Here is a 12,086-nt window from a genome sequence, read left to right as displayed (position 1 = left end):
AAAACAAAGTAAAATAAAATAAACAAGTCATTGTTAATGACATAGTCCCCTAATTGGAATTGGGGAGAAATGTCATTCATGATAACAATGAAGTAATATGCATCAAAAACATAGTTAATAATTTAGAGTGAATAATTAACTGGGGTAGTATCAACAGAAACTAGATGTATTAAATGACTCTTCCAAAATTATAACACATGGTCAGAAATTAAACATGATATGCTATTCGTGCATTTTTGTATCCAAACTGAACTTCATTTGTCCAGGCTCATGTATAAGGATATGAAACACAGAACGAATCATCATGGACATGTATTTCAACATGTATAATTTGAATTTGAAAAGAGACAAATCCTGTCAAAGATACCCAATTTTTCAAAAAAGCAGGGTGGTAGCCAATCGTCTATCTTTGATCTGATTATGAAACAAACTGGACATGGACATGTATTCCAATATGTATGATGTTTGTTATGATTGAAAATGGTCCCTAAGCCTTGGAGATATTGTATGATCAAAAAGCAAGATGGCCGCGAGTCAGCCACCTTTGATCTGATCGTGAAATGAATCGTCATAGGAATGTATGTACCAAATTTGAACAAAAACTGACAAAGCATGCATAGGATACCACATTTTCAAAAAACAAAATGGTTGCCAGTCAGCCATCTTGGATTGAATCAGTAAACCACTGCATGTGCATATGTCCCAGATAAAGTACTAGACACATGCAAAGAATGAACAGATTCGGTCTACAGGGTTCTGAAAAATGACTCTGGGTGGATGGACGGAGTCCGAATTATAAACCTATCAGATATGATAAGTATGTATAAGATAAGGGTACACAACTAGTGTGATATGTGATGAACATCTCATTTGAAGTCATGTGAACTGTGAAATAATTACAAAATCACATTTCTAGAAAATAAAAATGTGAAAAAATAATAGTTTATTTAATGACCTTGTAGAATAGCATAAATGTTTTGAACCTCATTTATTTCTTTTCCATGTTTACCAGCATAAATGACATCATTCTGTAAGGCTGATAGTCAGTCAGAATTTATGGATCAATCAAATACTTGTGAATTCATGAAAACAGGGTCTTCAAACATATGACTGATAATATCAACATCAGTCATATAAAAATGTGTTTTTATAAGGTGATGTAAAATACAATGAGAGAATGTCACTAAATACACACGTTTGACAAGAAATGTGCCCAGACATGACAAATATTTCAAGTAAAGTTCAACTATCATAAATGTATGAACACTTACCTGCCAATGGTGGAAGACAGATAAGCAAAAAGCTTGTCCCTGTGTGTGTGTACGTAGATCAGTTTCAAATCCAAATGAATCAATTGTCGGTAGAAACGCCTTAATAGTGTACAAAGGTGAACCTGGAATTGGTGCATCTTGGGTCACATGACCTCTGCAAATAAGCGAGTTGAATTGAAAGCTGTTATAATTACTGATCCAGTGGTTTAGGAAACACAATAATATAAGGTTATTATGGGAATACTGTGACGTATGAAAGCGATTGCATCGATCGGCATCTAGTAAAGATTGATACATTGTCAAACTGCCTGAATGCACATGTTGTGATATTCTTGTGATAACCCTGAAGAGCGGCAGTCGTCGCGCGGCACATGTGCAACATTTGTGTTTATAAACATTGATTTTCCCACAATCCAACGCGCTCACAAATCACAAGTATGTGGTTTGACCTCGGCGCAACTAATTACCGCCGATGATTCTTTCGATACCTTCCAATCACCTAAAAGTACTTAATTAAAACTTTGTAACATCTCAGTTTGTACTTGTTGATCTGCACAACAGTCAAAGTCGCCATCTTTGTTTATACAAGACCCATATATTTAGCGCATGTGTGGCGCGACTACTACCGCCCTTTAATAATATTATACATCTTTTCCTACTTGTAGTAATATTTAGATAAACAGACAGCATAAAATATTTTGCACCAGCATTTCTGTTCCTGTCACATGATATACAATGTAGTGCCAATGTGTGATGTAGAAAGTGTCTGAATATGATTTACATTTTCGAAATATGGAAGGCATTCAAACACGCTCATTCAGTGTTTTATGAATGAATGAATTCTATTTGCTTTTGGTGTCGGATGAATAATAACAAGTTTTAATTTTACTAGCCGCACACCAGGTCTAGTCTGTCTTAGAGTTTCATTATAAGTATCATATTTGCTCTATCAACAATACAATAGAAATGCATGTGAATCAACAGTTTATTATATACTAGATATTGAAATATAACTTGTATTGACCAAAGACAAGACTTGCTTTGATGTCATACAACTAAAATTACTGCAACAGAATGTTGCATGCTAATGTCAGGTCTATATATTAGATAATACTACACAATTACAACATTCTGAATATACTGTTACCTTCTTCTTGCCAGTACTGTATATACTGCAGACACGCAATCTGCAGGGGCCTGCACTTCCACAAAATAGTAAGGCTCCATTAAACGTGGAGTTGCCTGCAAAATACACAAATACTGAGGTAAGCACTTCCTGTATCCTAACATGTAGTGAGTAAAATACAGGAGTAACTCAGAATACAAACACTATGGATAAACTTTGAAGCATCCAGACTCCATCACAGTTATCGTGGCTTCATATGATGAGAATGTGTAATCAGGATTTTCAACAACAGATGATTTATATGCAAATATGATAATTAGCATGCTTAGGTACAGAAATAACCTAACTAGATGAACAATTACGCTAATGTGTTTGCATGAAATTTGCTCAGACATGATAGAGAAAGATATGGATACACACCAGAACAAAATCTAGGAAAGCATGATTAAGAAATTATGATAGAAGAACTGGAATGTGATCTGTGACCTCTAGTATAACTCATGATCCAGACGTGACATACAATGTATGACGTGTGACCTCTAGTATGACCCACAGCCCAGATGTGACATATACCCATGATACTCACCATAAGAAATGCAGAGTATGCAACACGTCTAGCGGTAGGAATAATTTGACCACCACCACGGTGTAGAGGTTCCCCTGCAATTACTGCATCTAAAATCTTGAACTTGACATTTCGAATTGCTGTAGGATTAATAATAATCATTTATATTTCATATTATGTCTATTTTTCCTCCAAGAGAGTGGCTATGTTTGAAAAATAGATTTTGTAAAAAAAATAGTGTTAAAATCCTATTATAAACCGCGGTTTATATTACAGTGTATCAAATAAAAAATTGGGATCAACAGCTCAAGTTCGGGGTGCGGTTTCTATTACGTACATATTGCAATCACTAAATGCACAAAACAAACAATACACCGTACCATCTTTTGAATATAAGCGTAACTCCAATTTAGATGTCAGGGAAGAGTGATAAGCGTCACGTCACAAAAAAAAACTGTTCACATGAAAAAAATACTCAGTATATTTAATGTAGTATGCATTTTTTTTTTTATTTTCTTCGTAACGGAAAGTATATTCTGACAGGAGTTTCAAATAAAACATTAATGCATTGCTTAGTAGAAAATGATCATGGTACGACACTAAAAAAGTACAGTACCGTGGGTACGGTAACGCAATCCTTTGGCTCACAAGTGAATAACTTACTTGTTTTCGAAGTGTTGAAAATGTTGATTATTACTCAGTAGTGATTATAATAATGCACGAAAAATAAATTCGTTGAATTGTTATCAAATGCAAGTAAAATTCAACTTAGTTTCACCGTAATTATTTCAGTCACATGTAAACGATCGATAGGATACGACATCCGCCATGTAGTTTTGAATGCACACGAGACGTTACTTGACCGGGTAGGTCAAGTCGCTAATTAACCAATCAAAATGCTGGATGGTGCCCACGTATTCAAATTACCTTAGTTCATTTAAATATGTTAATGACAGGTCACCGATTTCATGGTGAACGAAACCCGGAAGGGATTTACCGATAATGTAGTGCGATCTTTTGGCTTTGATTTCCATGGGAAAACGACATGACTTTTTCTTTAAATCAAGAAATTAGTTGTTTTCGAAAGATAAACTGAGCATTCAAAAAGAATTGAACAGTTTTTCGGTGATAACAGCTCATTGTCGAAAACTTGTGACACACGGACATATTCATAAGGAGTATTGACAAAAGTTGTCGCAAGAACAAAAGCAGTTTCACTGTGTGTTTGACATCCTAACACTACTGAACAGTAAAGAGATGTGAATATTTTTTAGGCACATTGTCGAAACGAATGAATAGGATTAGGAACAATGTACCAGCTGGTTGAAACAAAATCAGTCACGATCTTGTTGAATTTGGGGAGCGGTTAGTAATAGGTACTTTTCATGTTTTCAATTTTAACACTGAAGGTTACTATTAGGTATGTGGTTTATAATAGGACTTTAACGGTAACATTTATTATACTGTAGCATTGTAATGTATATGAAACCAATCAACATTACACTCTTATACCATTCATACAGTTTACTGGGGACTACCTAATATGTGCAATAACTGACAGTTTGAATTTGAGCACATTGTAAGAATAAAAATGGGGATTACACAGGATTTCTACTTTGGTTTTGAAGTACTTTGAGAAAGAAGCAAAATTTGGTGAATCCACATATGTAGGAACACCATAAAAAATGCACAGCTTGCATCCATAATTCTTGGGGAGAGAAATGAAAATGCATTTAATGTGATTTGCATCACAAGCGCATTCAATGATGGTATTCAATTCCGATTACAAACTACACTGTTGTTGCGTCCAATGGAAGATTTTAAATGTGACTTAACTGTAATGCACACTCCCCAAATAAACATCCATGATACACTTTTGTATAGGTTTATATGGACAGCAACAATTCTACTGGTATCACTGCCCAATCTATTACAGTACTTACGTTCATCACAGAGTGGTCCTTCTCGTGTACCCCACTGGAATCCTTGTATAATACTGTCTTTGACAGAATTTAACAAACCTTTGTCAACCTTGTGTGAAGAAAAATGCACTCATTATAGGCAGTATGTATAATTTACATATAATGTATATACATATAGATAGAAGGATTTAAATAATATAACAGTTGTCAAGATTATACTATGTGCTACAATCGTGTCAAGTGTTCGGATGACATGATATACCAAGTAAACAACACTTAGAATGCTGAAAGATTAAAATATGAAAGAAATAAAAAAGTTGTTAGCAATTTGCATAGTATCTAAAAAGTGGCCAAGCATATCACTCTTTGTACTCTAATTTAGTACCACAGATATAATTTCTGAATATTATATTCAATTTATATTATCAAGTTTTAAAATTCTAACTTTCTCACCTCTGAAGGGAGTGTGTCATCCACCAGAATATTAGGACCTGTAGTGTCTGGACCAAATGCCCAAATAGAACGTGCAGCTAACAAATCCCAATCATATTTAGTCTGGAAGAATTCGCCAAGACGTTTCCTGTTGAGATAAAGAACAAGTTATTAATGAAAGTCATGGTTATTTAAATGGTAAACAAAACTGAAATGAGTCGGCCATTTTGAATCAGGGCATGAACAAATGACATGATGTATGTGTGTCCGACATTTTGAATCAGGGCATGAACAAATGACATGATGTATGTGTGTCCGAGACATTTTGAATCAGGGCATGAACAAATGACATGATGTATGTGTGTCTGAGACATTTTGAATCAGGGCATGAACAAATGACATGATGTATGTGTGTCCGACATTTTGAATCAGGGCATGAACAAATGACATGATGTATGTGTGTCTGAGACATTTTGAATCAGGGCATGAACAAATGACATGATGTATGTGTGTCTGAGACATTTTGAATCAGGGCATGAACAAATGACATGATGTATGTGTGTCTGAGACATTTTGAATCAGGGCATGAACAAATGACATGATGTATGTGTGTCCGACATTTTGAATCAGGGCATGAACAAATGACATGATGTATGTGTGTCTGAGACATTTTGAATCAGGACATGAACAAATGACATGATGTATGTGTGTCTGAGACATTTTGAATCAGGGCATGAACAAATGACATGATGTATGTGTGTCTGAGACATTTTGAATCAGGGCATGAACAAATGACATGATGTATGTGTGTCCGACATTTTGAATCAGGGCATGAACAAATGACATGATGTATGTGTGTCTGAGACATTTTGAATCAGGGCATGAACAAATGACATAATGCATGTGTGTCTGAGACATTTTGAATCAGGGCATGAACAAATGACATGATGTATGTGTGTCAGAGACATTTTGAATCAGGACATGAACAAATGACATGATGTATGTGTGTCTGAGACATTTTGAATCAGGGCATGAACAAATGACATAATGCATGTGTGTCTGAGACATTTTGAATCAGGGCATGAACAAATGACATAATGTATGTGTGTCTGAGACATTTTGAATCAGGGCATGAACAAATAACATAATGTATGTGTGTCTGAGACATTTTGAATCAGGACATGAACAAATGACATGATGTATGTGTGTCTGAGACATTTTGAATCAGGACATGAACAAATGACATGATGTATGTGTGTCTGAGACATTTTGAATCAGGGCATGAACAAATGACATAATGTATATGTGTCTGAGACATTTTGAATCAGGGCATGAACAAATGACATGATGTATGTGTGTCTGAGACATTTTGAATCAGGGCATGAACAAATGACATAATGTATATGTGTCTGAGACATTTTGAATCAGGGCATGAACAAATGACATAATGTATGTGTGTCTGAGACATTTTGAATCAGGACATGAACAAATGACATGATGTATGTGTGTCTGAGACATTTTGAATCAGGACATGAACAAATGACATGATGTATGTGTGTCTGAGACATTTTGAATCAGGGCATGAACAAATGACATGATGTATGTGTGTCCGAGACATTTTGAATCAGGGCATGAACAAATGATATGATGTATGTGTGTCTGAGACATTTTGAATCAGGACATGAACAAATGACATGATGTATGTGTGTCTGAGACATTTTGAATCAGGACATGAACAAATGACATGATGTATGTGTGTCTGAGACATTTTGAATCAGGACATGAACAAATGACATGATGTATGTGTGTCTGAGACATTTTGAATCAGGGCATGAACAAATGACATGATGTATGTGTGTCTGAGACATTTTGAATCAGGGCATGAACAAATGACATGATGTATGTGTGTCTGAGACATTTTGAATCAGGGCATGAACAAATGACATGATGTATGTGTGTCTGAGACATTTTGAATCAGGGCATGAACAAATGACATAATGTATGTGTGTCTGAGACATTTTGAATCAGGACATGAACAAATGACATGATGTATGTGTGTCTGAGACATTTTGAATCAGGACATGAACAAATGACATGATGTATGTGTGTCTGAGACATTTTGAATCAGGGCATGAACAAATGACATGATGTATGTGTGTCTGAGACATTTTGAATCAGGACATGAACAAATGACATGATGTATGTGTGTCTGAGACATTTTGAATCAGGACATGAACAAATGACATGATGTATGTGTGTCTGAGACATTTTGAATCAGGGCATGAACAAATGACATGATGTATGTGTGTCTGAGACATTTTGAATCAGGGCATGAACAAATGACATGATGTATGTGTGTCTGAGACATTTTGAATCAGGGCATGAACAAATGACATGATGTATGTGTGTCTGAGACATTTTGAATCAGGGCATGAACAAATGACATAATGTATGTGTGTCTGAGACATTTTGAATCAGGACATGAACAAATGACATGATGTATGTGTGTCCGAGACATGACTCAAGAACATTTGCATTCGGCCATTTTGAATCCGATCTGAAAAAAAAAATGCGTATGTTCATTGTATTTTCAAGATGAACAATAGATGTACACACAACTGTATGTAGTAATATACAATGTATAACCTGGCATTTTGAATCTGTTCAAACAAATATATGTGCATATGTACAACATACTTATCTATACAGTTTGAAAGTGATTGGTCAGAGATTTAGGCGAGGGTTCTTCGAACCCGCCTATTCACATAGTTCATACCCACCATAGACTTTGGTCAGTCAAAATAACTATTTTGAACTGTAGGCATTAATCAGCGATTCTGCCGGTGACGGAGAGATAGAATCCAGGTCAGGGGAAGCCCCATGACCTCAAGATTCTTTTACCCCTTACGTCACGAACCCACGTGACCGAGGCCACCTGGCAACGCCACAGGTAGCCGTCCATCACTCTGGTTCCTTTCTCTCCGCCTCGAGGACTTAGACCAAAGCGACGGAAAGAGTGGGGAGGTTGGGGGGACCCGGAGTCTATGGTGGGTATGAACTATGTGAATAGGAGGGTTCGAAGAACCCTCGCCTAAATTCACTACGTTCAATTACCCACCATAGACTCCGGTCAGTCAAAATGACTATTTTGAACTGTAGGCAGAGTCAGACACCGATAGGTGGCGGGTTTTTCCGAGCAAACAGAAAAAAAGGAGAATGATGAAAGACTTTCCCCCAGTCCGGGATGACAAACAAACCCAAAGACCTAAGTTAAGACCCAAGAAGGGTGGTGTCTTACCTTGCCTGTGCTGTCCCAGAAGCAAGAAGCCAATGCTGCTGTGGTGACAGGGTTCGGTGTGCCCGAGAAAGCTAGACCCAAGCCGAACTCAGGAGTGATAAGCTTGAAGTAGGACCGAAACAGTTCGCATGAGGGCGTAGGTCGACAGAAGCGAAACCTGGGAGCTTCCAGGAAGTGCTAGTGAAACAGACAATCTGCCCGCAAAAATGCAGAGACTGACTTATCGCCTATGCGCAGAGGCCCCTGCAGTCGTTCGGGCTGGGTCAGCAAACAAGGCCTGACCCGCTACGACGGGGCCTAACCTGAAGAGACCCTGCTCAATAGATTGGGTGTCTCCTAGGTAGTAGTTGATGAAGACGTTCTGCGTTCTCCAGAAGCCTGCTCTCAGAATGTGTTTGAGGGGGGCACCTGACGCTAGCGCTAGTGAGTTAGCAATCGCACAGACCTCATGTTCTTGTACTTGGTGTCTCTGCAAGGTCTGTGTTGAGGAGGATAGTGTATTATAGACCTCCAGTACAGTCGCAGTAATCCACCTGGGGATGGAAGTCGGGGAAACCGGCTTATCCCGCTTGTCAGGGCCGTAACACAAAAACATGTGTTTGGTTTCCCGTCTAGAAAACCTGGTACGGTTCTCGTAGCAACTCAGCGCTCGGACCGGGCAGAGAAGCAACTCCTCCTGATCTTCCGGACTGACAATATTTGCCAGCCGGGGGATGACGATCGGTTGAGGATCGTGTCCTGGGATTTGGTTCTTGGCGAGAACCCGATTCGTGTCTTAGTACAACTTGATCGCCCATAAAAGCGGCACAACCGTCCGCAAAGGATAGTGCGCGCCTAGCTTTGACCGGCGCCTACCTGAGGCGAGGGCCAGTAGGAAGACTATTTTCCACCTCAAAAAATTGAGTGGTGCTGATTGGAGAGGCTCAAAAGGCGGTCTGCTTAGAGCGGACAACACAGCCGACAAGTCCCAGTTGGGCAGTTCCCTTGCATGGGGTTTCAGCGTCTGGAAAGCAGTAAATAGTCTCCTAATAGTAGGACAATCGGTTAGTCTTGTTCCCGTACGTTTGAATGGTGGGGCACAAGGCCGACCTGTAGCCAACGATCGCTGCGTAGGACAAACCCACTTTGTCAAACAAGTGGACGAAGGAGCCTGCTACCTGGCCAATAGAGGGATGGTATCGATCAATCTCCCTTCCGCTACACTAACCAGTGTATGCTCGCAGCCTAGAAATGTAGGCTGCATTGGTGGAATCCCAGTTCGCCCTGGCCAGGACGTTGGCAGCCCGCTCAGATAAAGCTTTCGTATGGGCGGGTCTAATGAGAGCTTCTATGCGGGTAAGTGATACCCGCTGGGCTCGTGGTAGTGCGCCGTCTGGTGGGGACGGCATGTCCGGTAAGTCCGGAAGCACTGCTGGTGTTTCGACTATCGTTTCCGACAGAAGTGGAAACTAGGCCCTGTTCGGCCAATTGGGTGCAACCAATGATAATATGCAGGTGTGCACCTGTCGAAGTCTTCTCCGGTGCCCGGTGGACTAGCGGGAAGGGAGGAAAAACGTACACAAGTGGATCCGGGGGGTAGCAAAGCGACCCTGGCCCAGGCTTCTGGAGTCAGCAGGAGTGTTACGTACGTCAGGAGCTTGGTGTTCCGGGGTGCGGCAAACGGTCTAACCTTGGATCGTCCACAGCCGAAACAGCCTGGAGGCTACCCACTGGGGTATCAGCCACTCCGTGTTCTGGAGACGGAGTCGCCCTGAAAGGGCATCGCCAGACTGTTCCTCACCCCTGGAAGATGGTGTGCGGTTAGCTCCCCATTGTATTCCAGGCACCAAAGGAGGATTTTGCTCCGCTAGGACTGACAACGATGGGGAATGCGTCCCCCCCTCCTTCTTGAAGGAGACCACCGCTGCGTTGTCTGTGCGGAGCAGGACTCTGTGGTCTCAAACTACGGGTAGAAAGCGTGGTAGTGCTAATTGTACACTGCTCACAGTTCGAGCCGGTTGATATGGTGGTCCCAAAACTATGCGGGAGCCATATCTTTGGGCTTGTTCATCCAATAGATGCGCTCCCCAACCCTGGGGGGGGCATTTGTTACCAGAGTCATGCCTGCGGCGAGCGGGTCCAAGGGGGCCCCTCTGCCCGAGGTTGGTCAGTGACGACCACCAGGGCAGGGCTTCCTTCACTTGGTCCGAGATCGAAACCCGCCTATCTAGTTCCCATAGAAGAGCTCGGCGATATAACAAGTGTTATACGGGCGGCTGCGTAGTGCGGCCTGGGGAACGACCCTTCGAACCGAGGTCATCATTCCGATGATCCGCATTAGTTCACGGAGGGACACCGAGGGAACGCTGACTAGGCATTCGGCTAGGCTGCTTAGCGCTAAGCAATATGCTTGAAATAGCTAAGCCAAGCTTACCTCTGTGTCAAAACTCCATGCCCAGGGACACCAACTGCGCGGTGGGACTTGTCGATTTACTAACGAGCCCAGCTGGTGAAGTAAATCCTGTGTTAGCCTGATGCGTTTGGCTATTACCCCTTGCCCGGGTTGTTGGTAACCAGTAGTCTGGGTACGGATTGAGGTGTACCGACATCTGGTGAAGCAGCAGTACTACCTGTTTCATCCCTCTGGTGAACACGTAGGGCGCTGTGCCTAACCCGAACGGAGGGGGGGGGGGGGGCACCGAAGTTCGAATACTTGGCCCAGCTGGGCGATTCGAAGGAGATGGCAACTCGCTAGGTGCATCGGTACGTGCAGGTAGGCCCCGCTTAAATCTAGCGGGGCTAGCCAGTCAAAACGGTGGATGGAGAGAAGAACCCTGAATGGTGTCTCCATGTGGAACCGATCGAGGGGCACGTACTGATTCAGTCTGTCTAGGTCCAAAACTGGACGCCTGCCACTTGTAGATTTGGTACTATGAACACATTTGGGTAGAAGCCTGGACTTAGTTCCGGCTGATGTACCCTGTGTATGGCGTCTTTCCCCAGCAAACTGCTACTTCCTGTCTGATTGCTTCCGCCTTGCGGGAGTCCCCTGGCAGTGCCCAACAGGGGAGACACTGACGGGGGGAAGTGGAGATTTCAGCGGTATGCCGTAAATGGATGTCACCACCTGGGAAGGTCCAGGGGTCGTTCACCCGCCGTCTCCAAACCGGACTACACCGGCGCAATCTGTGTACGACAGGGATGTGTGGCCATGTGTTCGGCAGTTGCAAGGGGGGAGGGTGCTCCCTTCCCCCATGAGGCGAGTTCCCCAAGGCCTGAAGTAGTCACTAAGTTGTGACCTGGCCACTCACCGAACACGTGCCTGTCTTCCCCGGTTGCAGAGGTGAGCGTCAAACATGCTTCCCCTGCAGCCGGGTAGACATCCGCCCAGAGAGGGTGAGGAGCCACCACCTGGCTCTTACCTCCCTGGGGGCACGCCACTACCCTTCCCTCCCATGGAAGGGTATAAGCGCTTGCCTCCTGGCTGACTCTG

At 41.8% G+C, this 12,086-nt stretch overlaps 1 protein-coding gene across 1 annotated transcript in view; it reads right to left on the bottom strand.

Annotated features, from left to right (window-relative positions):
* Positions 1 to 12,086, bottom strand: part of LOC100378261 (116 kDa U5 small nuclear ribonucleoprotein component-like) — a 42,471-nt gene that overhangs the window by 2,734 nt on the left and 27,651 nt on the right. Inside the window, exons 18-22 of the mRNA XM_002732897.4 lie at positions 5,338 to 5,464; positions 4,906 to 4,993; positions 2,984 to 3,102; positions 2,419 to 2,513; positions 1,272 to 1,425 (exon numbers count right to left, since the gene is read on the bottom strand). Of these exons, the coding sequence (XP_002732943.1) occupies positions 1,272 to 1,425; positions 2,419 to 2,513; positions 2,984 to 3,102; positions 4,906 to 4,993; positions 5,338 to 5,464 (583 nt within the window). The remainder of the gene's footprint in view (positions 1 to 1,271; positions 1,426 to 2,418; positions 2,514 to 2,983; positions 3,103 to 4,905; positions 4,994 to 5,337; positions 5,465 to 12,086) is intronic.

The sequence above is a fragment of the Saccoglossus kowalevskii genome, chromosome 7, assembly GCF_978046115.1.
Source record: "Saccoglossus kowalevskii chromosome 7, keSacKowa6.1, whole genome shotgun sequence".
In the NCBI taxonomy this organism is placed as follows: Eukaryota; Metazoa; Hemichordata; class Enteropneusta; family Harrimaniidae; genus Saccoglossus; species Saccoglossus kowalevskii.
Note: the sequence above shows the minus strand (reverse complement) of the source record. Positions and strands in the feature narration are given on the sequence as shown.